A 24,864-nucleotide genomic window follows, 5' to 3' on the forward strand; every position below is an offset into this window, starting at 1 on the left:
GCGGCTGGGTGCGGTGGCTCACACCTGTAATCCCAGCACTTTGGGAGGCCGAGGCGGGCGGATCACAAGGTCAGGAGATCGAGACCATCTTGGCTAACACGGTGAAACCCCGTCTCTACTAAAAATACAAAAACTTAGCCAGGCGTGGTGGCGGGTGCCTGTAGTCCCAGCTACTCGGGAGGCTGAGGCAGGAGAATAGCGCTTGAACCCGGGAGGCGGAGCTTGCAGTAAGCCGAGATCGCGCCTCTGTACTCCAGCCTGGGCAACAGGGCGTGACTCCGTCTCAAAAAAAAAAAAAAAAAAAAAAAAGTTGTATGACATTGAGTAATGAGCCACCTCTCTCGTTGGGCTTATTATGGTCTTGCTTAAGGCAAATCTTCATGCATTGTGAACAGAATTATACATAAATACTCAGATAAAAGGGCAAACTATTCTTAAAGGGAGTAGACAACTAGAGGCTGGAGACCATACTGAGGCAGGAAGCTGGGGTTTTCATGGTTCTGTTACTTTTGACTATATCTCACCCTTGCTTGTGTCAAAGTGAGACTAGGTCTAAGTTTTTTTCAGGTATAAGGTGAGTGTGGTAATTAAGAGGCATGCTAGCAGATCATTTTGGGTAATGCTTCACAGCTCACCACTGGTGTGTCATTGTGGTCGAAGATCCAGTATCTTAGCTGTATAGTTTCAGTACATCAGCAATATTAGTTTAACAAAGGGCAATTAGATTCCAAGACAAAGGAATCATGTATTATTCTAGCCTTACTCAAACTTGATTTATAAATCAGTTAGTAATTTATTTATTTTTTCTATATTTATTTTCATTTTTTTGAGATGGAGTCTCACTCTATTGACCAGGCTGGAGTGTACTGACACAATCTTGGCTTACTGCAACCTCCGCCTCCTGGGTTCAAGCTATTCTCCTGCCTCAGCCTCCCGAGTAGCTGGGGTTACAGGCTAATTTTTGTATTTTTAGTAGAGACGGGATTTCACCATGTTGGCTAGGCTGGTTTTGAACTCCTGACCTCAAGTGATCTGCCCGCCTTGGCCTCCCAAAGTGCTGGGATTACAGGTGTGAGTCACAGCGCCCAGCTCAGTTTTGTAATGTATAACTGGGTTTTACCCAGTCGTAAATTACTCTTTTATCATGTTTTTTTGTGAACTGGCAATGATGGAGAAACACTAAAATGCCAGGCTGTTGCCTTGTTCCTGTTATTTGCCTTAGTTCTTTTTTCTTTTTTTTTCTGAGACTGAGCCTTGCTGTGTTACCAGGCTGGAGTGGAGTGGCGTGATCTCGGCTCACTGCAACCTCCGCCTCCTGGGTTCAAGTGATTCCTGCCTCAGCCTCCCGACTAGCTGGGATTACAGGCTCCTGCCACCGCACCTGGTGAATTTTTTTTGTATTTTTAGTAGAGACGGGATTTTACCATGTTGGCCAGGCTAGTCTTGACCTCCTGACCTCGTGATCCACCCGCCTCGGCCTCCCAAAGTGCTGGGATTACAGGTGAGAGCCATAATCCCAGCCTTGCTTTAGTTATTTCTTTTAGCCTCCTCTAGTCCTATAGTTCTCTGACTGTACTGAGGAAATGTAATTAAATATTATTACATTAATAGATATCTATGTGGTTGAATATTAGAAATTCCTTATTTTGGTCACATATCTTGATCAGTAGTTGGTCTTTTGGAGATAGTGATTTTTCACTACAGATTTCTTTAGGACCTATTCAGTTTTTTTTTAAAGATTCCAATTTAAGGAAAGACTATTCTCATTGATTTTGCTATATGCAGGGAAGTTTATTTCGAAAGGTTTTTCAGTTGGCTTTTAGGGAAGATTATATATTCTTTTTTTTTTTTTGGCCTTTTCCCACGTTCTAAAAATGATATATTCTTTAAATCCTGTGCAAATACATTGTTTCAGTAATTGAAGGTGCTGATTAAAGTCATATCTCTACACATTTTTTAAATTTTAGATGGAACTTTGTCCCTTCTTAAACCATTCACTTATTCACTTGAAAAAAATTATTTATCTAATACTTACGTGGCAGACACTGTTTCTGGCACAAGGGATTCAGCAGTGAACAAAACTGCCTTTTTGGAGTTTACATTCTACTAGTGGAGAGTGACAATAAGCAGATAGACACATTCAGTATATAATCCACTGTCAGATGGTGATGGTAAGTCCTATGGAGGAAGAAAAGCAGGGTAAGGAAGCTTAGAGTAAACTGGAGTGAGTCATAGATGGACGTGTCAGAAAAGGGTTTCTGAAGAGGTGGTATTTGAGCAGAGATCTAAATAAAATGAAGCAACAAGCCATGAGAATATCTGGGGGAAAATGTTCTGGGCAGAAGAAACACCAAGCATAGAACTTGTGGTATGTTATTTATTCTAGCACACATTAATTTTAAAAATGTATAAAAGACATCCATTTAATCATATGAAAGATTTCCATGATTCATTTAGTCAGAAACCAAATTTATATTTTCTTTTTAAATAATTTTATCTCAACTCTAATTTTATTTTACCCATAGGGGCCAGAGTTACTCAGCAAATATATTGGAGCAAGTGAACAAGCTGTTCGGGATATTTTTATTAGGTTGGTTCCCTATTAATGTTTTTAAAGTAACTGACTCTGTTATTATTTATCAATCAGTGCTTTTTTTGTTCTTGTTTTTTGAAGAACTGATATTTGAAACCTGTGGTTTATGTGAATTATTAATAAGCTAGAGGACATGGATTCTCTATTTCACCAAATACTACAAAATATTTTAGATATTAAATTTTGGAAATTATTTGGTTTTGTATTTACAATAGAAATACTCCTCAAAGTGGAATCGAAGTGGTTATTCAAAGAAATCTCAGAGTAGATTCTTATATGAAGCAAATAATTGCCCCTAATTTATCTCTAAATTTTCTAAGTTCTAAATTCTTTTTTCCCCCAGTCTCTAATTTATCTCTTATAAATCAAGAGTCCATCTGGCCAATTTAATTTCCGTGAGTGTAACTATTTTGCATATATTAAAAAACTGCATATGAATATAGAAGATGGTATGTAAGGATGAAAATAATTATTCAAATGTGATAGCATTATGGGGAGTTTTAAAATAAAAGTTACTGTTTTATTCTTCCAAAAATTTTATTATAAAATGTACAGTTAAGAGAATATATATAAAATACTTATGCATCTTAAGGAAGAATAATAAAATGAATACTTCATGTATTCACCACCCAGTTTACCAGGAAAAAGCATAAACAAAATAAACCTCTTCTACGTAATTCCTGGGTTAAAGAGAGGTTATAGTGGAAAATATTTGGGAGCAAATGATAATGAAAATACTATCCATTAAAATTGTTAGATGTTGCAAAACTGATTTCAAGGAAAATTTATAGCCTTAAATGTTTAGAAAAGAAAAAAGGTTGAAAGTTAACCACTTATGTATCTATCTCATGAAATTAGGAAAATTATAGATGTACACTAAAAAATAGGTTAAAAGGGAAATAATAAAGATAAGAATGAAGTTTAATGAAACACAAAACAGAGAAGCTCACAAAGCCAAAATTTATTTTTTGAACACTGAGTACAATTGACAATCTCTAGCAAGTTTGATTAAGAAAAAAAAAAAGCATGAATAAACAATTTTAGGGATAAAAAGGGAACCATAACTAAAGATATCCCAGAAATGTAAAAGATAATAAGGGAATATTATGAAAATATTTATGACAATACATTTGAAAACTTAGGTGACACAGACAAAAATAAAATTGACCAAAATTGAACCAAAAAGAAATAAAATCTGAGTAGTCCTATAACTTAGTGAAAAAACTGAGTTAGAAAAGTTAAAAAAATCTTTACACAAATCAAACATCAGACTCAGTTTTCTAGGAGAGTTCTGCCAAACATGCAAGTAGCAGATAATTCTGGTCTATTTTTGGCCCCAGAAGATATATTTTACTTGCCATGCATTTAATGAGATAGCTGTTGGTTTTTTTCAATCACCATGACAGGTGTTTTATATTAGGTGTTATTCTCCAGACATCTAGTCCACCTGTTGCCAGAGATGGAATTAATATTCACTTCTTTAGAATTAAAATTTGTTAATAAATTTAATAAAACTAAAAGTCAAAGTTCAGATTATTAGAAAAGGAAAAGAAAATATATTTTTTGGGAGGCCGAGACGGGCGGATCACGAGGTCAGGAGATCGAGACCATCCTGGCTAACATGGTGAAACCCCGTCTCTACTAAAAACACACAAAAAATTACCCAGGCGCAGTGGCGGGCACCTGTAGTCCCAGCTACACGGGAGGCTGAGGCAGGAGAATGGCGTGAACCCGGGAGGCGGAGCTTGCAGTGAGTGGAGATTGCGCCACTGCACTCCAGCCTGGGCGACAGAGAGACTCCGTCTCAAAAAATAAATAAATAAATAAATAAATAAATAAATAAGAAAAAAATTTTTTAATAGCCCTTACAAAACAGTACCAGCATAATGAGCTTTCCAAATTTTGAATGGGCAAAAAAATGAATAGGCATTTCACCAAAGAAGTAAGGGTGGCCAATAAGTATATATTAATATAAAAATGGTTACTTGTAATAGAAAGCAAACAAGTGTTTGACTTATTGACCAAGAGTCAGATTTTTGTTTTCGTCCCCGTTAGTCTATCCAGAAGGCACGGGTCTTAATAAACACCTTGACCTCAGCAGTTTACTGAATACGAGGGCAATTTCATATACCTTGCCTTCTTTAAGGGTTTGTTGTAAAGATTAAAATAAGTACATAAATATATATAAATACATTTATGTGTTTATATGTAAATACATACAACTTGCCTTCTTTAAGGGTTTGTTGTAAAAATTAAAAGTACATAAATATATATAAATGCATAAATACATTCATATATATATATGAAATCACTTTGCAAACTCTGAAGCCTGATTCAAATATGAAATGTTGTTTGTTTTTCCCAGAGCACAGGCTGCAAAGCCCTGCATTCTTTTCTTTGATGAATTTGAATCCATTGCTCCTCGGCGGGGTCATGATAATACAGGAGTTACAGACCGAGTAGTTAACCAGTTGCTGACTCAGTTGGATGGAGTAGAAGGCTTACAGGGTAATAATTATAAATACAGAAATAGAATGTTATAACAAAATGTCATCATGTCATCAGATTTTAGTAAAAAAATGTTCTTTTTTCCTCTAGGTGTTTATGTATTGGCTGCGACTAGTCGCCCTGACTTGATTGACCCTGCCCTGCTTAGGCCTGGTCGACTAGATAAATGTGTATACTGTCCTCCTCCTGATCAGGTGACAATTTCATATTTAGAGTCCAAAACCCAACAAATGCTACACTCTTTCCTTGTGAGCTTTACTTCTGCCAGGTAATGGCAATTGTCCTTAGAAGATCAGCTTTCTTAGGGAAAAGCTTTAGCCACTGTTTGCTCAAAGCATAAAAAGATTCTGAATTAGATGCAAAGCCTTTCTTTGGCCCAGTGCAAGTCTGAAAACTTTGTAATCCTTCTGTGTTAGCTGATTGGGGGAAAAAAATGCAAGAAACCTAAAGTATTATATTTTCACATTCTCTTCTGTTCAACGATTACATCCATTATCCTGTCAAAAAAAAACTCTGATACAGAATCAAGCATGTGAATCATAAGCATGTAAGCGGTTTCATAGAGATAATTTTTCAACTCTTCCTAGTCCTGTGTTGTTCCAACTGCTATTCTCCAATTTAGAAGCAAGCAAATAAATGAATGAAAGAACAGATAGACAAATGAATAGTCAAAGGTATAAAGTATCTGAATATATGTTACATGTAGCTATTATTTAAATTATTTAGATTTTCCTTTTGAAATCCCTTCTTGGCACACTTGCCTAAATGTAGAAAATAACCACTGTGTGAATAAGAAATTACTTACACTGAATATTTTGTAGGTTTTTGCTTTTTTCTTTTTCAGACAAGGTCTCACTTTGTCACCCAGGCTGGAGTGCAGTGGTACGATCACAACTCACTGCAGCCTCTGTGTCCCAGGCTCAAGCAATCTTCCTACCTCAGCTTCCCGAGTAGCTGGGACCACAGGCGCACGCTACCACGCCCAGATAATTTTATTTTTAATTTTTGTGTAGAGATGGGGTCTCCCTGTGTTGCCCAGGCTGTTCTTGAACTCCAGGGCTCAAGTGATCCTCCCATCTCAACCTCCCAAAGTATTGGGATTACAGGTGTGCCACCATGCCCAGCCTTAAGAGTGGTGATTTTCATTCATTTTCCTACATATATTATTTCTGTTGGGGAAAAAGTTCCAAGGAAGATAAATAGTAGGCTGTTGGTACATTTCGCAATTTATTTATAAAGCTTTTTTAGATATATAAGGTTAATTTATGAAGAAAATCATAAGACACACAATTTAAGATAATATTTTTAATATTTTTTATTTGTTAAATAAATTTTTCTCCCTTCAGGTGTCACGTCTCGAAATTTTAAATGCCCTCAGTGACTCTCTACCTCTGGCAGATGATGTTGACCTTCAGCATGTAGCATCTGTAACCGACTCCTTTACTGGAGCTGATCTGAAAGCTTTACTTTACAATGCCCAATTGGAGGCCTTACATGGAATGCTGCTCTCAAGTGGACTCCAGGCAAGTTATATGAGGAAGTTGTTATGACATTTTATGAGTGATAAGAGAAGTACAATGTCAAAATTTCAACCTTAAAAAAATGCTATTTTTTAAACAACTTTGGTAAAACTGTATAGAAGTATAAGTTTACCTTTAGTTGAATGTTCCATAGTTGGAATATGGGTTTTGCAGAGAATTTATAATTATGAAGAGTTTGGTGTCTGTTTCTTTAACATTACCTTAATATTGGCAAAAACATGTTGGTGTTTGCAAGGATATTATTTAAATTAGGATACCATGAATTAAATACTACAAACAGAAAAATAATTAGAGTTTTTAGTTTTTTGTACTTTAACTTCTAAAAAATAATTAGTTAAAGCTGTTGTTTTGAAGCTCAAATTGTCCCAATCTGGCCAATAGGAGCCCCTTTTGTATGGCTCCTATATCTTTATGACATGTCCTCATCATTCTTGAATCACTTCCTCACTTCCAGATACAGTAAGTTATTCTTGGCCAGGTGCAGTGGCTCATGTCTGTAATCCCAGCACTTTGGCAGGCCAAGGCAGGAGGATCATTTGAGCCTAGTTTGAGACCAAACTATGGTTACACAAACTATACCCATTATGGACAACAGAGTGGGACTTGTCTCTACGAAAAATTTAAAAATGAGCTGGCCATGGTGGTGCACACCTGTAGTCCTAGCTACTCGGGAGAGGCTGAGGCAGGAGGATCACTTGAGGAAGTCCAGGATGCAGTGAGCCATGATTGTGCCACTGCACTCCAGCATGGATGACAGAGTGAGACCCTGCCCCCCAAAAAGAAAAATATTCTTGGTTTATCTTGTGCTTTCTGTATCCCAACCTTAGCATCAGCCTTTTCTCTAAAGATAGTATTATGATTTTAATATTTACAGTAGATATTTGAACTGTTACATTATAGACTTTACCATATATTTTCTAGGAAGGATTATTCTATTACTCTTCTTTACCACATTTGGTTGGAATGTCTACAGAGCCTACAGTTTCTAAATCAGATACTCCCTAAGTTTTTGCTATTTTGGCAAGCCATTGAAGTTCTCCCCTCTCCCTTTACTACCAGAAAGGTGTGTATTTGTAGAGCTCTCTATAATGAGAAAGCACTCTATAACATGTTGATTCATCATTTTGGAGTAGAAAAGTATGAACGGAATGTCAGAGACATAAAAATAAAGCCCAGAGGTCTGAGTCTTAGCTTCATTACAGACTTTCTTGGGGGATGGTTGGTAAATTATCTACACATTCTATGTTATCTTTATATTTTAATAGTTAAATTTTTACCATGTGCCTCAAAACCATTAGAGAATTAATGAGTTTTTTGAAAAATGCTTCTAAGTTTCTTGTATTGCTCTGATAGAATACTATGTTATTATTTATTTCTGAGACTAAAATTGTTTACATCTTTAAACTGGTTGTCCTTTTGTGTATTTTAGGATGGAAGTTCCAGCTCTGATAGTGACCTAAGTCTGTCTTCAATGGTCTTTCTTAACCATAGCAGTGGCTCTGACGATTCAGCTGGAGATGGAGAATGTGGCTTAGATCAGTCCCTTGTTTCCTTAGAGATGTCCGAGATCCTTCCAGATGAATCAAAATTCAATATGTACCGGCTCTACTTTGGAAGCTCTTATGAATCAGAACTTGGAAATGGAACCTCTTCTGATTTGGTATCTTGTGCAGTCGTCATTATGCAGTTCTGAAATATAAAGCTACATGTTGGTGTAAAGTTGGAGTGATTTCTCTCCTAACCAGCCCCACATATTCTTCCTGGTTGGTTGGTTCTTCAGTAAAATAGTTTTGTTTCTTGCTTACACTAATTGGTAATTTGCATTCCTTGTTAAGATTTTTAAGACAGGGCTGGGAGCAAGGAACCAAAGTCGTGCGTGGTTGTGGTTACCTTTGGTTTCTTTGAGGTTTCTCTCTCTTACGTAGTGGTTTTAAAATATCTTTAGGAGCAGTTCCATTTTATAGTAAACTTAAATTCTATTATCATGAACAGTTGAGGATAATGAATAATTTGATACAATAATGTAAGAAATTCCTGAAAACAAAATATTATCTGTGATACTTTTGCTGCAAAGTGTAAGCACAGTGAAGGGTGCTAATAATGTTTCAACAGGAAAGTGTTTTGATTAAATGTAGGCAGTATCACTGTTCTACTAGCATTCAACATCTCTTCTCAAAATTAATAGTGGTTCACTGTAATTTTATTGGTACATGTAACATTTGTGCATGTATTTGGTTATGTATATGTTTCCTGGTTTTTTGTACACTTACTTTATGAATTTAGGCTTTTTTTTTTTTTTTTTTTTTTTTGAGACAGTCTCACTCTATCACCCAGACTAGAGTGCAGTGGCACAATTATGGCTCACTGCAGCCTTGACCTCCTGGGCTTAGGTGATTCTCCCACCTCAGCCTCCTGAGTAGCTGAGTATGCCACCATGCCCAGCTAATTTTTGTACTTTTTGTAGAGACGAGGTTTCACCATGTTGCCCAGGCTGGTCTCAAACTCCTGGGCTCAAGCGATCTGCCTGCCTTGACTTCCCAAAGTGCTAGGATTACAGGTGTGAGCCACTATACCTAGCCTAAGTCAGACTTTAAAAATATAAAAGCAATTCATTTGTATTCCCAAGAATAGTAAAGTGGTGGTTTAATTTTAGTCTTTAATTCTGTTTTTTATTTATTCTATCTAGAAATGTCCCAGAGACTTAGTATAAATTTACTTTCTGAAAACAAAGAAACCTGTCCTTGGGCATTAGTGTGTTGGATTTAAGCAACGAAGTTAAAAAAACCTACCCTGTGTTATGGCAATTTTCGCTCGATGGTGGTTCTATAACACAGGTATCAGTGAACCTTTATAGAAGAGGAACAACTTTTCAACTTGCTTAATTTCAGTTAATTAACATGTATACTTATCTATGTTAATGTCTTATTGCTTAAAATGTTTAATTTTTATCTTTGGTAAACACATAGTTTCTTCTCTCCCCCTCTTCCTTTCATCTTTCATTACTACAATTTACCACGCAGAGCTCACAGTGTCTCTCTGCACCAAGCTCCGTGACTCAGGATTTGCCTGGAGTTCCTGGGAAAGACCAGTTGTTTTCACAGCCTCCAGTGTTAAGGACAGCTTCACAAGAGGGTTGCCAAGAACTTACACAAGAACAAAGAGATCAACTGAGGGCAGATATCAGTATTATCAAAGGCAGATACCAGAGCCAAAGTGGAGTATGACTTTTTCCCCCTCATTATAATTGTTAAAACTTCTTAAAAATTGTTTCACCCTTTTGATATGTATTTCTTTGACTTATAAATGAGCTATATTTATAAACAAGGGACCAGAACACATTAACTCAGTCATGGTTATGTGCTTCCTTGCTTTCAGTGTTTCATTATCTTATAAGGAAGAGAATGTATGGTCTCTTGAAAAAACTGACAAAAAGAAATAACAATTGGACTACCATATTTTTTTTCACATCCCTAATTTAACTCTTTGTCAATTTCTTTTTTTACTTAAGGAGGATGAATCCATTAACCAACCAGGACCAATTAAAACCAGACTGGCTATCAGTCAGTCACATTTAATGACTGCACTTGGTCACACAAGACCATCCATTAGTGAAGACGACTGGAAGAATTTTGCTGAGCTGTAAGTAACAGATTCTGTTTTGGAAGTACAGCTACTATTGTAAGTGACATAGTATTACACTTAAACCTTTAAAGTTCGTGTTTAAAATAAAAAAAATATTTTGAATATGTAAAAGCCAATTCAAAAATATGTGTCGTATTTGCATTTAAAAATACCAAAATTTCAGAAGTACAGAAGTCAAAATTGAGTTTTCATTAACCAGTTCATTTGATTATATTTGAATTATTCATAATAGACTCATTTAATTTTAGTAACTTTGGGCTGAGCGCAGTGGCTCATGCCTGTAATCCCAGCACTTTGGGAGGCCAAGGCAGGTGGATCACCTGAGGTCAGGAGTTTGAGGCCAACCTGACCAACATGGGGAAATCCCATTTCTACTAAAAATAAAAAAATTAGCCGGGTGTGGTGGCATGCACCTATAGTCCCAGCTACTCGGGAGGCTGAGACAGGAGAATTGCTTGAACCCAGGAGGTGGAGGTTGCAGAGAGCCGAGATCGCACCACTGCACTCCAGCCTGGGTGACAGAGCAAGACTGTCTTGCTAAAAAAAACAATTTAGTAACTTTGAAGAAATAAGGAAAATTAAAAGTTCAAAGTGATTCTAATGTCTAGTTTATAAAATTTTGTTATAAAAACACCTGTTTTGCCTTCAAAATAATTTATATTAATATTTTATTGATCTCAAGAACAAATAAATACATTCAGATTTATTCATTTGTGGACCACATTTGTTACACATTGGATTTAAAGGAGCCTTGCAATTGAGTTTATGACCACCTATGAATCTGAGACCCATGGACTGGGAAGCATTCTAGGTCAATGATTCAGTGTAATTGAATTTAAGAGATGTTTATTCCTGGTCTTTAGAAGCTGCTGTCCTTTACTATCTAATTTTGCAGTACTTTGGAGTATGTATGTATGTGTACATAAGTTAGTGCTATGTATTTATTAAAGAAGAATCAGAAAACAGAGGTAAGGAAAAACAAGGAAACAAATTTCCCTTAACCTCACCACCTCCCAAAGCATATCTGTTTATATGCTTATATATTTTTTCCTATTCTGATAAGAACAGTCTGTACATATTGCTATATAGCAGTCCCCCTTTATCCACATACATCCTGAAAATTGTTTTACATTTTAAATGTTAATTACTTTATTGCTTTTAAATGTCATTTTATAGTGTAGCTATGCCACAATATCCAATTTTTAGACATTTAAATTGCTCCCAGGCAATGTGGTAATGAACATTCTTGCAGCTGAATATATGCACATATCTAATTGTTTCACTGGGATAGAGGTGGAATTGTTGCGTAACAGGGAGTTCACAATTTTTAAGGCTTTCGAAATGTATTGCCCAATTGCCTTCCAGAAATACTGTACAATATATATTTCAACAGCATTATGTGAGAGTGCCAGATATACTGCACCATCACAAACATTGTGTGTTGCAGTATTTTTCTAAACTTGGCCCTTTTGATTTTAGAAAAATGATATCTTAATAATTTACATTTATTTGATTAAAAGTATAGAAGTTACAATTTTTCATATTATTCATTGTCATTTGTATTTTATCTTTTCTAACTTGTCTCTTCTTCCCCTTTGCTCTGTTTTCTATTGGAATGCAACTTTATTTGTAAGAATTCTTTTTAATTTCTGCGACTGGCATTTTTTTTTCTAGTTTATTTCCCGTTCATTTCTTTTGTGTTTGCCAACAATCCATTATCTTTTGTTTTATGATGGTAGTATTTACACATATTAAATTATCTCTTTCTTTTTTCAGATATGAAAGCTTTCAAAATCCAAAGAGGAGAAAAAATCAAAGTGGAACAATGTTTCGACCTGGACAGAAAGTAACTTTAGCATAAAATATACTTCTTTTTGGTTTTGTTTTGTTTTGTTTTTTGATGGCTTGTCCATATGTTGTAACAGGAAAAAAATGGTGTCTGTAAATTTCTTCTTAATTTAACAAATGTGGTTAATTTATAAAATCACAGATTGATAAATGCTATAATTAGGTAATGATCAGGACTGAGATTAATACTGTAGTATAAATTAGGACATTTATAACAGATTCCATATTTTATTTCCTATAAATAATATTAGCCAAATGCTGGAACTAATTTATTTCTTTTGAGGAAAACATAATAAAGAATGTAATTAAATTTAAATTTCTTGGAATTCCCAGTTGTATATTCATCATCTTTGTAGCATTTGACAAATTTTATGCTTAGCAGCTTCTTCACTGTTTTGAAATAAAATATTCTATTACCTACTGATACAATTACCTGTTCTTTGTAGATCAAAAATTGTGAAATTTACACATAATTAAAATACATTTAATTATCTGCTCAACCAGAAATGAAATCATATCCCCCTAATATACTACATCCAGCTCCAAGCCCAAGATATTTAAATGACATCCATTCCTCTCCTAGTTCCAGTTATAATTTTATCTTGATATTCTCTCATATATGAACTAAATTATAAAGTTAGCCGCCATCAATACAATCTGTGTATCTAATATCTAACTATATAGTAATGGGGTAAGGGAACAGCAAAAAAGAGAACATTAATCAAAATATACAGATAAGCCTGGGCAACACAGTGAGACCCCATCTCTTAAAAAAAAAAATTAGCCATGCATGATGGTGTGCTTCTAGTCCCAGATACTTGGGAGGCTGAGGCAGGAGGATCACTTGATCCCAGGAGGTTCTGGTTCTAAACCAGCAAAGCTCAGAATCCCAGGGGATAGAAACAAAGACTTTGTGGATCACTAGGATAAAACTGAGAAGCACCATCCCCTAATGCACTTTGTTACTCAGTTCTTTGATGACATCACTGAGCTGACATACCTGCCTTCTTTTCACCATAAAGTGAGTTTCATGATCAGAAGCAATGTCTATGGGATAGCATAACAATGTAAAAACCATTTAGTAAGTTCATGAAAGGTGGTGGTGGTAAAAGTTTGGAGAACATACAAAACAAATACAATTCCAAGGTGTGTCCCTTCCAGGAAGGACAAATTGCTACCTGCTCTGTGATAGAAGAGGATCAGATGTAATCAGCCTGCCATCAGACTTGGGCTGGTCTCTTCTGGGTGTGGGCTTGTCTGGTTGGTCACTGCTGCTGACAAGCAGGCTGTCAGTATAGCTGGGTTGTCATGTCAGCTGTGGTGAGGGGGAGGTCCACATTGTGGAGGCCACATCCCCGCAATCTTGGCCAATTTGACCATGAATCTTAAGCACTGGGGTGGCTGGAAAAGATGGCTGATTGACATCCATACAGAGGTCATCTTTTGACCACTTGATTAGTGTAAGCACTGAAGGCTTTTAACTGAGCATTCACACAGGACACAAATATTCTGATTCTTTGGGCCCATTCCAAGAACTCTGGGCATACTTTTCCTCCAGACCTCATACCCAGTTGTGTTCTTTCCAAATTTCTGGTCATCTGGTTACGTTATCAGCCACTATCTGTGAATCAGCCTAGATTTTTATATCAGACATTTCTACCTCCTGACAGAATGGAGGAGATATGTTACTTAACAATACTGTTCCCTTGGAAGATTTCCTATCTCCACTATTTGTAAGGGCTACTCCCTCAATGTAGCAGTAATGCTTTCATTCTGATGGGTAAGTCACAGTGGAATTCTGGGTCTTCAGGAATTAGTGTTAGTGCATCCCCTGTGACCTGCACGTATACATCCAGATGGCCTGAAGTAACTGAAGTAACAAAAGAAGGGAAAATGGCCTGTTCCTGCCTTAACTGATGACATTCTGCCATTGTGATTTGTTCCTGCCCAACCTTAACTGAGCAATTAACCTTGTGAAATTCCTTCTCCTGGCTCAAAACCTCCCCCACTGAGCACCTTGTCACCTGCGCCCCTGCCGGTAAGAGAAAACCCCCTTTGATTGTAATTTTCCACTACCCACCCAAATCCTATAAAATGGCCCCACACCTATCTCCCTTCACTGACTCCTTTTTCAGACTCAGCCCACCTGCACCCAGGTGAAATAAACAGCTTTGTTGCTCACACGAAGCCTGTTTGGTGGACTCTCTTCACACGGACGCGTGTGACATTTGGTGCCGAAACCCGGGACAGGAGAACTCCTTTGGGAGACCAGTCCCCTGTCCTTGCCCTCACTCTGTGAGGACATCCACCTATGACCTTGGGTCCTCAGACCAACCAGCCCAAGGAACATCTCACCAGTTTCAAATCAGGTAAGCAGTCTTTTCACTCTCTTCTCCAGCCTCTCTTGCTACCCTTCATCTCCCTGTCCTTCCAATTCCACTTCTTTTTCCTCTCTAGTAGAGACAAAGGAGACACATTTTATCCATGGACCCAAAACTCCAGCGCCGATCACAGACTCGGGAAGACAGTCTTCCCTTGGTATTTAATCACTGTGGGGATGCCTGCCTGATTATTCACCCATGCTCCACTGGTGTCTGATCACCGTGGGGACGCCTGCCTTGGTCACTCACCCACATTCCCTTGGTGGCAAATCAACTGCAGGGACGCCTGCTTTGGCTCCTCACCTACCCCCTTCTCCGTGTCTCTACCTTTCTCTAAACTTACCTCCTTCACTATGGGCAACCTTCCACCCTCCATTCCCCCTTCTTCACCCTTAACCTGTGTTCTTAAAAACCTAAAACCTCTTCAACTCACACCTGACCTAAAACCTAAATGCTTATTTTCTTCTGCAACACCACTTAGCCCCAATACAAACTTGATAATGGCTCTAAATGGCCAGAAAATGGTACTTTCAATTTCTCCATCCTACAAGATCTAGATAATTTTTATCAAAAAATGGGCAAATGGTCTGAGATGCCTGATGTCCAGGCATTCTTTTCCACGTTGGTCCCTCCCTAGTCTCTGCTCCCAATGTGACTCATCCCAAATCTTTCTTCTTTCTCTCCTGTCTGTTCCTTCAGTCTCCACCCCAAGCTCTGAGTCCTCTGAATCCTCCTTTTCTACAGACCCATCTGACCTTCTCCCCAGGCTGCTCCGAGCCAGGCTGAGCCACATCCCAATTCTTCCTCAGCCTTTGCTCCCCGACCCTATAATCCTTTTATCACCTCCCTTCCTCACACCCAGTCCGGCTTACAGTTTCGTTCTGTGATTAGCCCTCCCCCACCTGCCCAACAATTTCCTCTTAAAGAGGTGGCTGGAGCTGAAGGCATAGTCAAGGTTAATGCTCCTTTTTCTTTATCCGACCTCTCCCAAATCAGCATTTAGGCTCTTTTTCATCAAATATAAAAACCCAGCCCAGTTCATGGCCCTTTTGGCAACAACCCTTAGATGCTTTACAGCTGTAGACCCTGAAGGGTCAGAAGGCCGTCTTATTCTCAATATGCATTTTATTACCCAGTCTGCTCCCAACATTAAATAAAGCTCCAAAAATTAAATTCCGGCCCTCAAACCCCACAACAGGACTTAATTAACCTCACCTTCAAGGTGTACAATAATAGACTAAAGGCAGCCAAGTAGCAACGTATTTGAGATGCAATTCCTTGCCTCCACTGTGAGAGAAACCCCAGCCACGTCTCCAGCACACAAGAACTTAAAAATGCCTGAACCGCAGTGGCCAGGCATTCCTCCAGGACCACCTCCCCCAGGATCTTGCTTCAAGTGCTGGAAATCTGGCCATTGGGACAAGGAATGCCTGCAGCCTGGGATTCCTCCTAAGCCATGTCCCATCTGTGCAGGACACCGCTGGAAATCAGATTGTACAACTCACCCAGCAGCCACTCCCAGAGTCCCTAGAACTCTGGTCCAAGGCTCTCTGACTCCTTCCCAGATCTTCTCGACTGAAGACTGATGCTGCCCGATTGCCTCAGAAGCCCCCCGGACAATCACGGACACCGAACTTCAGGTAACTCTCACAGTGGTGGGTAAGTCTATCCCCTGTTTAATCAAAACAGGGGCTACCCACTCCACATGACCTTCTTTTCAAGGGCCTGTTTCTCTTGTCCCCATAACTATTGTGGGTATTGATGGCCAAGCTTCAAAACCCCTTAAAACTCCCCCACTCTGGTGCCAACTTGGACAACATTCTTTTATGCACTCTTTTTTAGTTATCCCCACCTGCCCAGTTCCCTTATTAGGCCGAGACATTTTAATCAAATTATCTGCTTCCCTGACTATTCCTGGGCTACAGCCACATCTCATTGCTGCCCTTCTTCCCAACCCAAAGCCTCCTTCATACTTCCTCTCGTATCCCCCGACCTTAACCCACAAGTATGGGACACCTCTACTCCCTCCCTGGCAACCGATCACATTCCCATTACCATCCCATTAAAACCTAATCACCCTTACCCTGCTCAATGCCAGTATCCCATCCCACAACAGACTTTAAAGGGATTGAAGCCTGTTATCACTCGCCTGCTACAGCATGGGCTTCTAAAACCTATAAACTCTCCATACAATTCCCCCATTTTACCTGTCCAAAAACCAGACAAGTCTTACAGGTTAGTTCAGGATCTGTACCTTATCAACAAATTGTTTTGCCTATCCACCCTGTGGTGCCCAACTCATACACTCTTTTGTCCTCGATGCCTTCCTCCACAACTCACTATTCCGTCCTTGATCTTAAAGATGCTTTTTTCACTATTCCCTTGCACCCCTCATCCCAGCCTCTCTTTGCTTTTACCTGGACTATCCCTGACACCCATGAGTCCCAGCAGCTTACCTGGGCTGTACTGCCACAAGGCTTCAGGGACAGCCCTCATTACTTCAGCCAAGCTTTCTCTCATGATTTACTTTCTTTCCACCCCTCTGCTTCTCACCTTATTCAATATATTGATGACCTACTTTGTAGCCCCTCCTTTAAATCTTCTCAACAAGACACCCTCCTGCTCCTTCAACATTTATTCTCCAAAGGATATTGGGTATCCCCCTCCAAAGCTCAAATTTCTTCTCCATCCGTTACCTATCTCGGCATAATTCTTCATGAAAACACACGTGCTCTCCCTGCCGATTGTGTCCAGCTGATCTCTCAAACCCCAACCCCTTCTATAAAAACAGCAACTCCTTTTGGGAGTGCGGTCTACAAGGACACTTGAAAAAAGATTGTCCAAGTAGAAATAAGCTGCCCCCTTGTCCATGCCCCTTATGTCAAGGGAATCACTGGAAGGCCCACTGCCCCCAGGGGATGAAGGTCCTCTGAGTCAGAAGCCACTAACCAGATGATCCAGCAGCAGGACTGAGAGTGACCCGGGCAAGCGCCAGCCCATGCCATCACCCTCACAGAGCCCCGGGTATGCTTGACCATTGAGGGCCAGAAGGTTAACTGTCTCCTGGACACTGGCATGGCCATCTCAGTCTTACTCTCCTGTCCCGGTCAACTGTCCTCCAGATCTGTCATTATCTGAGGGGTCCTAGGACAGCCAGTCACTAGATATTTCTCCCAGCCACTAAGTTGTGACTGGGGAGCTTTACTCTTTTCACATGCTTTTCTAATTATGCCTGAAAGCCCCACTCCCTTGTTAGGGACAGACATTCTAGCAAAAGCAGGGGCCATTATACACCTGAATATAGGAGAAGGAGCACCTGTTTGCTGTCCCCTGCTTGAGGAAGGAATTAATCCTGAAGTCTGCGCAACAGAAGGACAATATGGATGAGCAAAAAATGCCCATCCTGTTCAAGTTAAACTAAAGGATTCTGCCTCCTTTCCCTACCAAAGGCAGTACCCCCTCAGACCCAAGGCCCAACAAGGACTCCAGAAGATTGTTAAGGACCCAAAAGCCCAAGGCCTAGTAAAACCATGCAACAGCCCCTGCAATACTCCAATTTTAGGAGTACAGAAACCCAATGGACAGTGGAGGTTAGTGCAAGATCTCAGGATTATCAATGAGGCCGCTGTCCTTCTATACCCAGCTGTACCTAACCCTTATAATCTGCTTTCCCAAATCCCAGAGGAAGCAGAGTGGTTTACAGTTCTGGACCTTACGGATGCCTTTCTCTGCATCCCTGTACATCCTGTCTCTCAATTCTTGTTTGCTTTTGAAGATCCTTCAAACACAACATCTCAACTCACCTGGACTACTTTACCCCAAGGGTTCAGGGATAGCCCCCATCTATTTGGCCAGGCATTAGCCCAAGACTTGAGCCAGTTCTCATACCTGGACACTCTTGTCCTTCGGTACGTGGATGATTTACTTTTAGCTGCCCATTCAGAAACCTTGTGCCATCAAGCCACCCAAGCGCTCTTAAATTTAAATTTCCTTACTACCTGTGGTGACAAGGTTTCCAAACCAAAGGCTCAGCTCTGCTCACAGCAGGTTAAATACTTAGGGCTAAAATTATCCAAAGGCACCAGGGCCCTCAGTGAGGAACGTATCCAGCCTATACTGGCTTATCCTCATCCCAAAACCCTAAAGCAACTAAGAGGGTTCCTTGGCATAACAGGTTTCTGCCGAACATGGATTGACGGGTACGGCGAAATAGCCAGACCATTATATACACTAATTAAGGAAACTCAGAGAGCCAATATCCTTTTAGTAAGATGGACACCTGAAGCAGAAGCGGCTTTCCAGGCCCTAACCCAAGCCCCCGTGTTAAGCTTCCCAACGGGGCAAGACTTTTCTTTATATGTCACAGAAAAAACAGCACTAGCTCTAGGAGTCCTTACACAGGTCCGAGGGACCAGCCTGCAACCCGTGGCATCCCTGAGTAAGGAAATTGATGTAGTGGCAAAGGGTCAGCCTCATTGTTTACGGGTAGTGGCAGCAATAGCCGTCTTAGTATCTATAGCGGTTAAAATAATACAGGGAAGAGATCTTACTGTGTGGACATCTCATGATGTGAATGGCATACTCACTGCTAAAGGAGACTTGTGGCTGTTAGACAACTGTTTACTTAAATATTAGGCTCTATTACTTGAAGGGCCAGTGCTGCGACTGCGCACTTGTGCAACTCTGAACCCAGTCACATTTCCTCCAGACAATGAAGAAAAGATAGAACATAACTGCCAACAAGTAATTAATTGCTCAAACCTATGCTGCTCGAGGGGACCTTTTAGAGGTTCCCTTGACTGATCCCAACCTCAACTTCTATACTGATGGAAGTTCCTTTGTAGAAAAAGGACTTCAAAAAGTAGGGTATGCACTGGTCAGTGATAATGGAATACTTGAAAGTAATCCCCTCACTCCAGGAACTAGTGCTCAGCTGGCAGAACTAATAGCCCTCACTCAGGCACTAGAATTAGGAGAAGGAAGAAGGGTAAATATATATACAGACTCTAAATACGCTTATCTAGTCCTCCATGCCCATGCAGCAATACGGAGAGAAAGGGAAATCCTAACTTCCGAGGGAACACCTATCAAACATCAGGAAGCCATTAGGAAATTATTGTTGGCTGTATGAAAACCTAAAGAGGTGGCAGTCTTACACTGCCAGGGTCATCAGAAAGGAAAGGAAAGGGAAATAGAAGAGAAGTGCCAAGCAGGTATTAAAGCCAAAAGAGCCGCAAGGCAGGATCCTCTAATAGAAATGCTTATAGAAGGACCCCTAGTATAGGGTAATCCCCTCCGGGAAACCAAGCCCCAGTACTCACCAGGAGAAATAGAATGGGGAACCTCACGAGGACATAGTTTTCTCCCCTCAGGATGGCTAGCCACCGAAGAAGGGAAAATACTTTTGCCTGCAGCTAACCAATGGAAATTACTTAAAACCCTTCAACAAACCTTTTACTTAGGCATTGATAGCACCCATCAGATGGCCAAATCATTTTTTACTGGACCAGGCCTTTTCAAAACTATCAAGCAGACAGTCAGGGCCTGTGAAGTGTGCCAAAGAAATAATCCCCTGCCTTATTGCCAAGCTCCTTCAGGAGAACAAAGAACAGGCCATTACCCAGGAGAAGACTGGCAACTAGATTTTACCCACATGCCCAAATCTCAGGGATTTCAGTATCTACTAGTCTGGGTAGATACTTTGGTTGGGAAGAGGCCTTCCCCTGTAGGACAGAAAAGGCCCAAGAGATAATAAAGGCACTAGTTCATGAAATGATTCCCAGATTCGGACTTCCCCGTGGCTTACAGAGTGACAATAGCCCTGGTTTCAAGGCTACAGCAACCCAGGGAGTATCCTAGGCATTAGGTATACAATATCACTTACACTGTGCCTGGAAGCCACAGTCCTCAGGGAAGGTCGAGAAAATGAACGAAACACTCAAACGACATCTAAAAAAGCTAACCCAGGAAACTCACCTCACATGGCCTTCTTTGTTGCCTATAGTCTTACTAAGAATCCGAAACTCTCCCCAAAAAGCAGGACTTAGCCCATACGACATGCTGTATGGACGGCCCTTCCTAACCAATGACCTTGTGCTTGACCGAGAAACGGCCAACTTAGTTGCAGACATCACTTCCTTAGCCAAATATCAACAAGTTCTTAAAACATTACAAGGAGCCTGTCCCCGAGAAGAGGGAAAGGAACTATTCCACCCTGGTGGTATGGTATTAGTCAAGTCCCTTCTCTCTAATTCCCCATCCCTAGATACATCCTGGGAAGGATCCTACCCAGTCATTTTATCTACCCCAACTGCGGTTAAAGTGGCTGGAGTTGAGTCATGGATACATCACACTCGAGTCAAACCCTGGATACAGCCAAAGGAACCTGAAAATCCAGGAGACAACGCTAGCTATTCCTGTGAACCTCTAGAGGATTTGCGCCTGCTCTTCAAACGACAACCAGGAGGAAAGTAACTAAAATCGTAAATCCCCATGGCCCTCCCTTATCATATTTTTCTCTTTACTGTTCTCTTACCCCCTTTCACTCTCACTGCACCCCCTCCATGCCGCTGTACGACCAGTAGCTCCCCTTACCAAGAGTTTCTATGGAGAATGCAGCGTCCTGGAAATATTGATGCCCCATCGTATAGGAGTTTATCTAAGGGAACCCCCACCTTCACTGCCCACACCCATACGCCCCGCAACTGTTATAATGCTGCCACTCTTTGCATGCAATCAAATACTCACTATTGGACAGGAAAAATGATTAATCCTAGTTGTCCTGGAGGACTTGGAGCCACTGTCTGTTGGACTTACTTCACCCATACCAGTATGTCTGATGGGAGTGGAGTTCAAGATCAGGCAAGAGAGAAACACATAGAAGAAGTAATCTCCCAACTGACCCGGGTACATAGCACCTCTAGCCCCTACAGAGGACTAGATCTCTCAAAACTACATGAAACCCTCCGTATCCATACTCGCCTGGTAAGCCTATTTAATACCACCCTCCTTGGGCTCCATGAGGTCTCGGCCCAAAACCCTACCAACTGTTGGATGTGCCTCCCCCTGCACTTCAGGCCATACATTTCAATCCCTATACCTGAACAATGGAACAACTTCAGCACAGAAATAAACACCACTTCTGTTTTAGTAGGACCTCTTGTTTCCAACCTGGAAATAACCCGTACCTCAAACCTCACCTGTGTAAATTTTAGCAGTACTATAGACACAACCAACTCCCAATGCATCAGGTGGGTAACTCCTCCCACACGAATAGTCTGCCTACCCTCAGGAATATTTTTTGTCTGTGGTACCTCAGCCTATCATTGTTTGAATGGCTCTTCAGAATCTATGTGCTTCCTCTCATTCTTAGTGCCACCTATGACCATCTACACTGAACAAGATTTATACAATTATGTCATACATAAGCCCCGCAACAAGAGAGTACCCATTCTTCCTTTTGTTATCAGAGCAGGAGTGCTAGGTGGACTAGGTACTGGCATTGGCGGTATCACAACCTCTACTCAGTTCTACTACAAACTATCTCAAGAACTAAATGGTGACATGGAACGGGTTGCCGACTCCCTGGTCACCTTGCAAGATCAACTTAACTCCCTAGCAGCAGTAGTCCTTCAAAATCAAAGAGCTTTAGACTTGCTAACTGCCGAAAGAGGGGGAACCTGTTTATTTTTAGGGGAAGAATGCTGTTATTATGTTAATCAATCTGGAATCATCAGTGAGAAAGTTAAAGAAATTAAAGATCGAATACAACGTAGAGCAAAGGAGCTTCAAAACACTGGACCCTGGGGCCTCCTCAATCAATGGATACCCCGGATTCTCCCCTTCTTAGGACTTCTAGCAGCTATAATATTGCTACTCCTCTTTGGACCCTGTATCTTTAACCTCCTTGTTAAGTTTGTCTCTTCTAGAATCAAAGCTATAAAACTACAAATGGAGCCCCAGATGCAGTCCATGACTTAAGTTCTACTGCAGACCCCTGGACCGGCCTGCTAGCCCATGATCCGATGTTAATGACATCAAAGGCACCCCTCCTGAGGAAATCTCAACTGCACAACCCCTACTACGCCCCAATTCAGCAGGAAGCAGTTAGAGCAGTCATCGACCAACCTCCCCAATAGCACTTAGGTTTTCCTGTTGAGAGGGGGCACTAAGAGACAGGACTAGCTGGATTTCCTAGGACAACTAAGAATCCCTAAGGCTAGCTGGGAAGGTGACCGCATCCACCTTTAAACAGGGGGCTTGCAACTTAGCTCACACCCGACCAATCAGAGAGCTCACTAAAATGCTGATTAGGCAAAAACAGAAGGTAAAGAAATAGCCAATCATCTATTGCCTGAGAGCACAGTGGGAGGGACAAGGATCGGGATATAAACCCAGGCATTCCAGCTGGCAACAGCAACCCCCTTTGGGTCCCCTCCCTTTGTATGGGAGCTCTGTTTTCACTCTATTTCACTCTATTAAATCTTGCAACTACACTCTTCTGGTCCGTGTTTGTTACAGCTCAAGCTGAGCTTTCCCTCGCTGTCCACCACTGCTGTTTGCTGCCATCGCAGACCCGCTGACTCCCATCCCTCTCCCTTACAATAGTAAGCAATTAATTTGGATTTGTGAATTGATCAGTCCAAAGTGGCTGCCAGTTTGAAAATCTCAGGAAGGTACCATATATACTAAGAGAAGCCCTGACATGAGGGCCTAAGCCAAAAGTTGGCCCACATCCTTCCTCTTCCAAATTTAGGATGGGCACTGTAAGGATAAATATGAATTCAAAAGAATAAGTTTAATTCCACCTGTTGAAAATAAGGCAAGAAATTTTTCTCCCCTCCCTTTATGTCAGGTTATTACTTGAGAAAACTTGTATGTACTTTCTCAGTCTCTTTGAGATACATATATATATATATATATATATATATATATACATACACACACACACATTTTTTTTTTTTTTTTGAGACGGAGTTTTGCTCTTGTTTCCCAGGCTGGAGTGCAGTGGTGCAATCTCGGCTCACTGCAACCTCCGCCTCCAGATTCAAGTGATTCTCCTGCCTCAGACACCCCAGTAGCTAGGATTACAGATGCGTGTCACCATGCCTGGCTAATTTTTTGTATTTTTAGTAGAGATGGGTTTCACCATGTTGGCCAGGCTGGTTTCCAACTCCTGACCTCAGGTGATCCACCCGCCTCGGCCTCCCAAAGTGCTGGGATTACAGGTGTGAGCCACTATGCCCAGCCTGAAATATATATATACTGAATCAGCCTTTTGTCAGCTTTATGACCAAGGAATGTCTTTCTCAAGGACCTGGGAAATGTAAACATCACCAGATAGCATACCTATCTTCCAGTTTCTGTGGGAGGGTAACAACCTAATCTTAACGAGTGACTTGCACCAAGCTGTAAAAGTAACTCCTGTTTCCACACTCCCCCAGCCCCAAAAAGTTGATTATCTTAGATAACACAAGTGGTCACATCAATTGTCAGGTAAAGTTAGGATGAACTGTGTGACCAATGGTGCTGTCAAATTCTCTTAGTTGAAGACTATTTATCTTGAAAACATACATGTAATGAATGGGCTGTACCTGCTTGGCTGTATAAAAGGGTGAAATTTCCTTCTGTCTTTATGATCTCTTAGCAAAGTGCCTGTGATGTGCATCACATTCTCATTTAATGTTTATTCATTAATAAAGCTTTTCTTTCTCTACTGCCTTCATGGAGAGGATTTCTGGGTTGAGAGAAGACTTTGTTTTTTAAAGTACATTTCCCCAGTAGCACCTTCACCCTTTATTCTAAAATGGCTGGCTGGGTGTGGTGGCTCACGCCTGTAATCACAACCCTTCGGGAGGCCAAGGTGGGAGGACTGTTTGAGGCCAGGAGTTTGAGAACTAGCCTAAGCAATATAGTGAGACCCCGTCTCTTTAAAAAAAAAAAAAAAAAAAAAAAAAAGCTGGGCATGGTAGTGCACAACTGTGGTCCCAGCTACTCAGGAGGCTGAGGCAGGAGAATCGCTTGAACCTGGGCAGCTAAGGTTGCAGTGAGCAGTGATCACACCACTGCACTCCAGCCTAGGTGACAGTGCAAGAACCTGTTTAAAAAAATAATAAAATTGCTGTCTTTTTCACTCACACCTTCACTATTCATGGGAAGAAGTGTGTAAGGTATAACAGTCTTTTTGTAATAAACCTCCCCACTTCCACTTAGCTTCTGCTAACCAGGTGGCACATCGAAGTTAAGAGTAATTAGAAGTAGAGATGATGTTATGAGAAGTTGAGGTTAAGATTGTAGCTCTTCTTTTTTTTTTTTTTTTGAGACCGAGTCTCACTCTGTCGCCCAGGCTTGA

At 40.5% G+C, this 24,864-nt stretch overlaps 1 protein-coding gene and 1 non-coding gene across 31 annotated transcripts in view; both read left to right on the forward strand.

The window, feature by feature from the left end:
• Positions 1-12,554, forward strand: part of PEX1 (peroxisomal biogenesis factor 1) — a 42,257-nt gene extending 29,703 nt beyond the window's left edge. For 18 of the 30 annotated variants that reach the window (XM_074035525.1, XM_065542357.2, XM_074035523.1 and 15 more), the window contains 8 exons: positions 2,526-2,590; positions 4,959-5,101; positions 5,192-5,295; positions 6,448-6,624; positions 8,072-8,302; positions 9,663-9,860; positions 10,151-10,281; positions 12,061-12,554. In XM_074035525.1, the coding sequence (XP_073891626.1) occupies positions 2,526-2,590; positions 4,959-5,101; positions 5,192-5,295; positions 6,448-6,624; positions 8,072-8,302; positions 9,663-9,860; positions 10,151-10,281; positions 12,061-12,145 (1,134 nt within the window). In that variant the 3' untranslated portion in view covers positions 12,146-12,554. Of the gene's footprint in view, positions 1-2,525; positions 2,591-4,958; positions 5,102-5,191; positions 5,370-6,447; positions 6,625-8,071; positions 8,406-9,662; positions 9,861-10,150; positions 10,282-12,060 lie in introns of all 30 variants that reach the window. The other 12 variants (XR_012432674.1, XR_012432679.1, XR_012432682.1 and 9 more) reach the window with 6 other exon arrangements.
• Positions 12,555-14,267: 1,713 nt separating this feature from the next.
• Positions 14,268-23,008, forward strand: LOC123572326 (uncharacterized). The gene is made up of 3 exons (XR_012432685.1): positions 14,268-14,501; positions 15,987-16,153; positions 20,779-23,008. It is a non-coding gene; the product is annotated as an uncharacterized protein (transcript).
• Positions 23,009-24,864: the final 1,856 nt, after the last annotated feature.

The sequence above is a fragment of the Macaca fascicularis genome, chromosome 3, assembly GCF_037993035.2.
Source record: "Macaca fascicularis isolate 582-1 chromosome 3, T2T-MFA8v1.1".
NCBI lineage: Eukaryota > Metazoa > Chordata > Mammalia > Primates > Cercopithecidae > Macaca > Macaca fascicularis.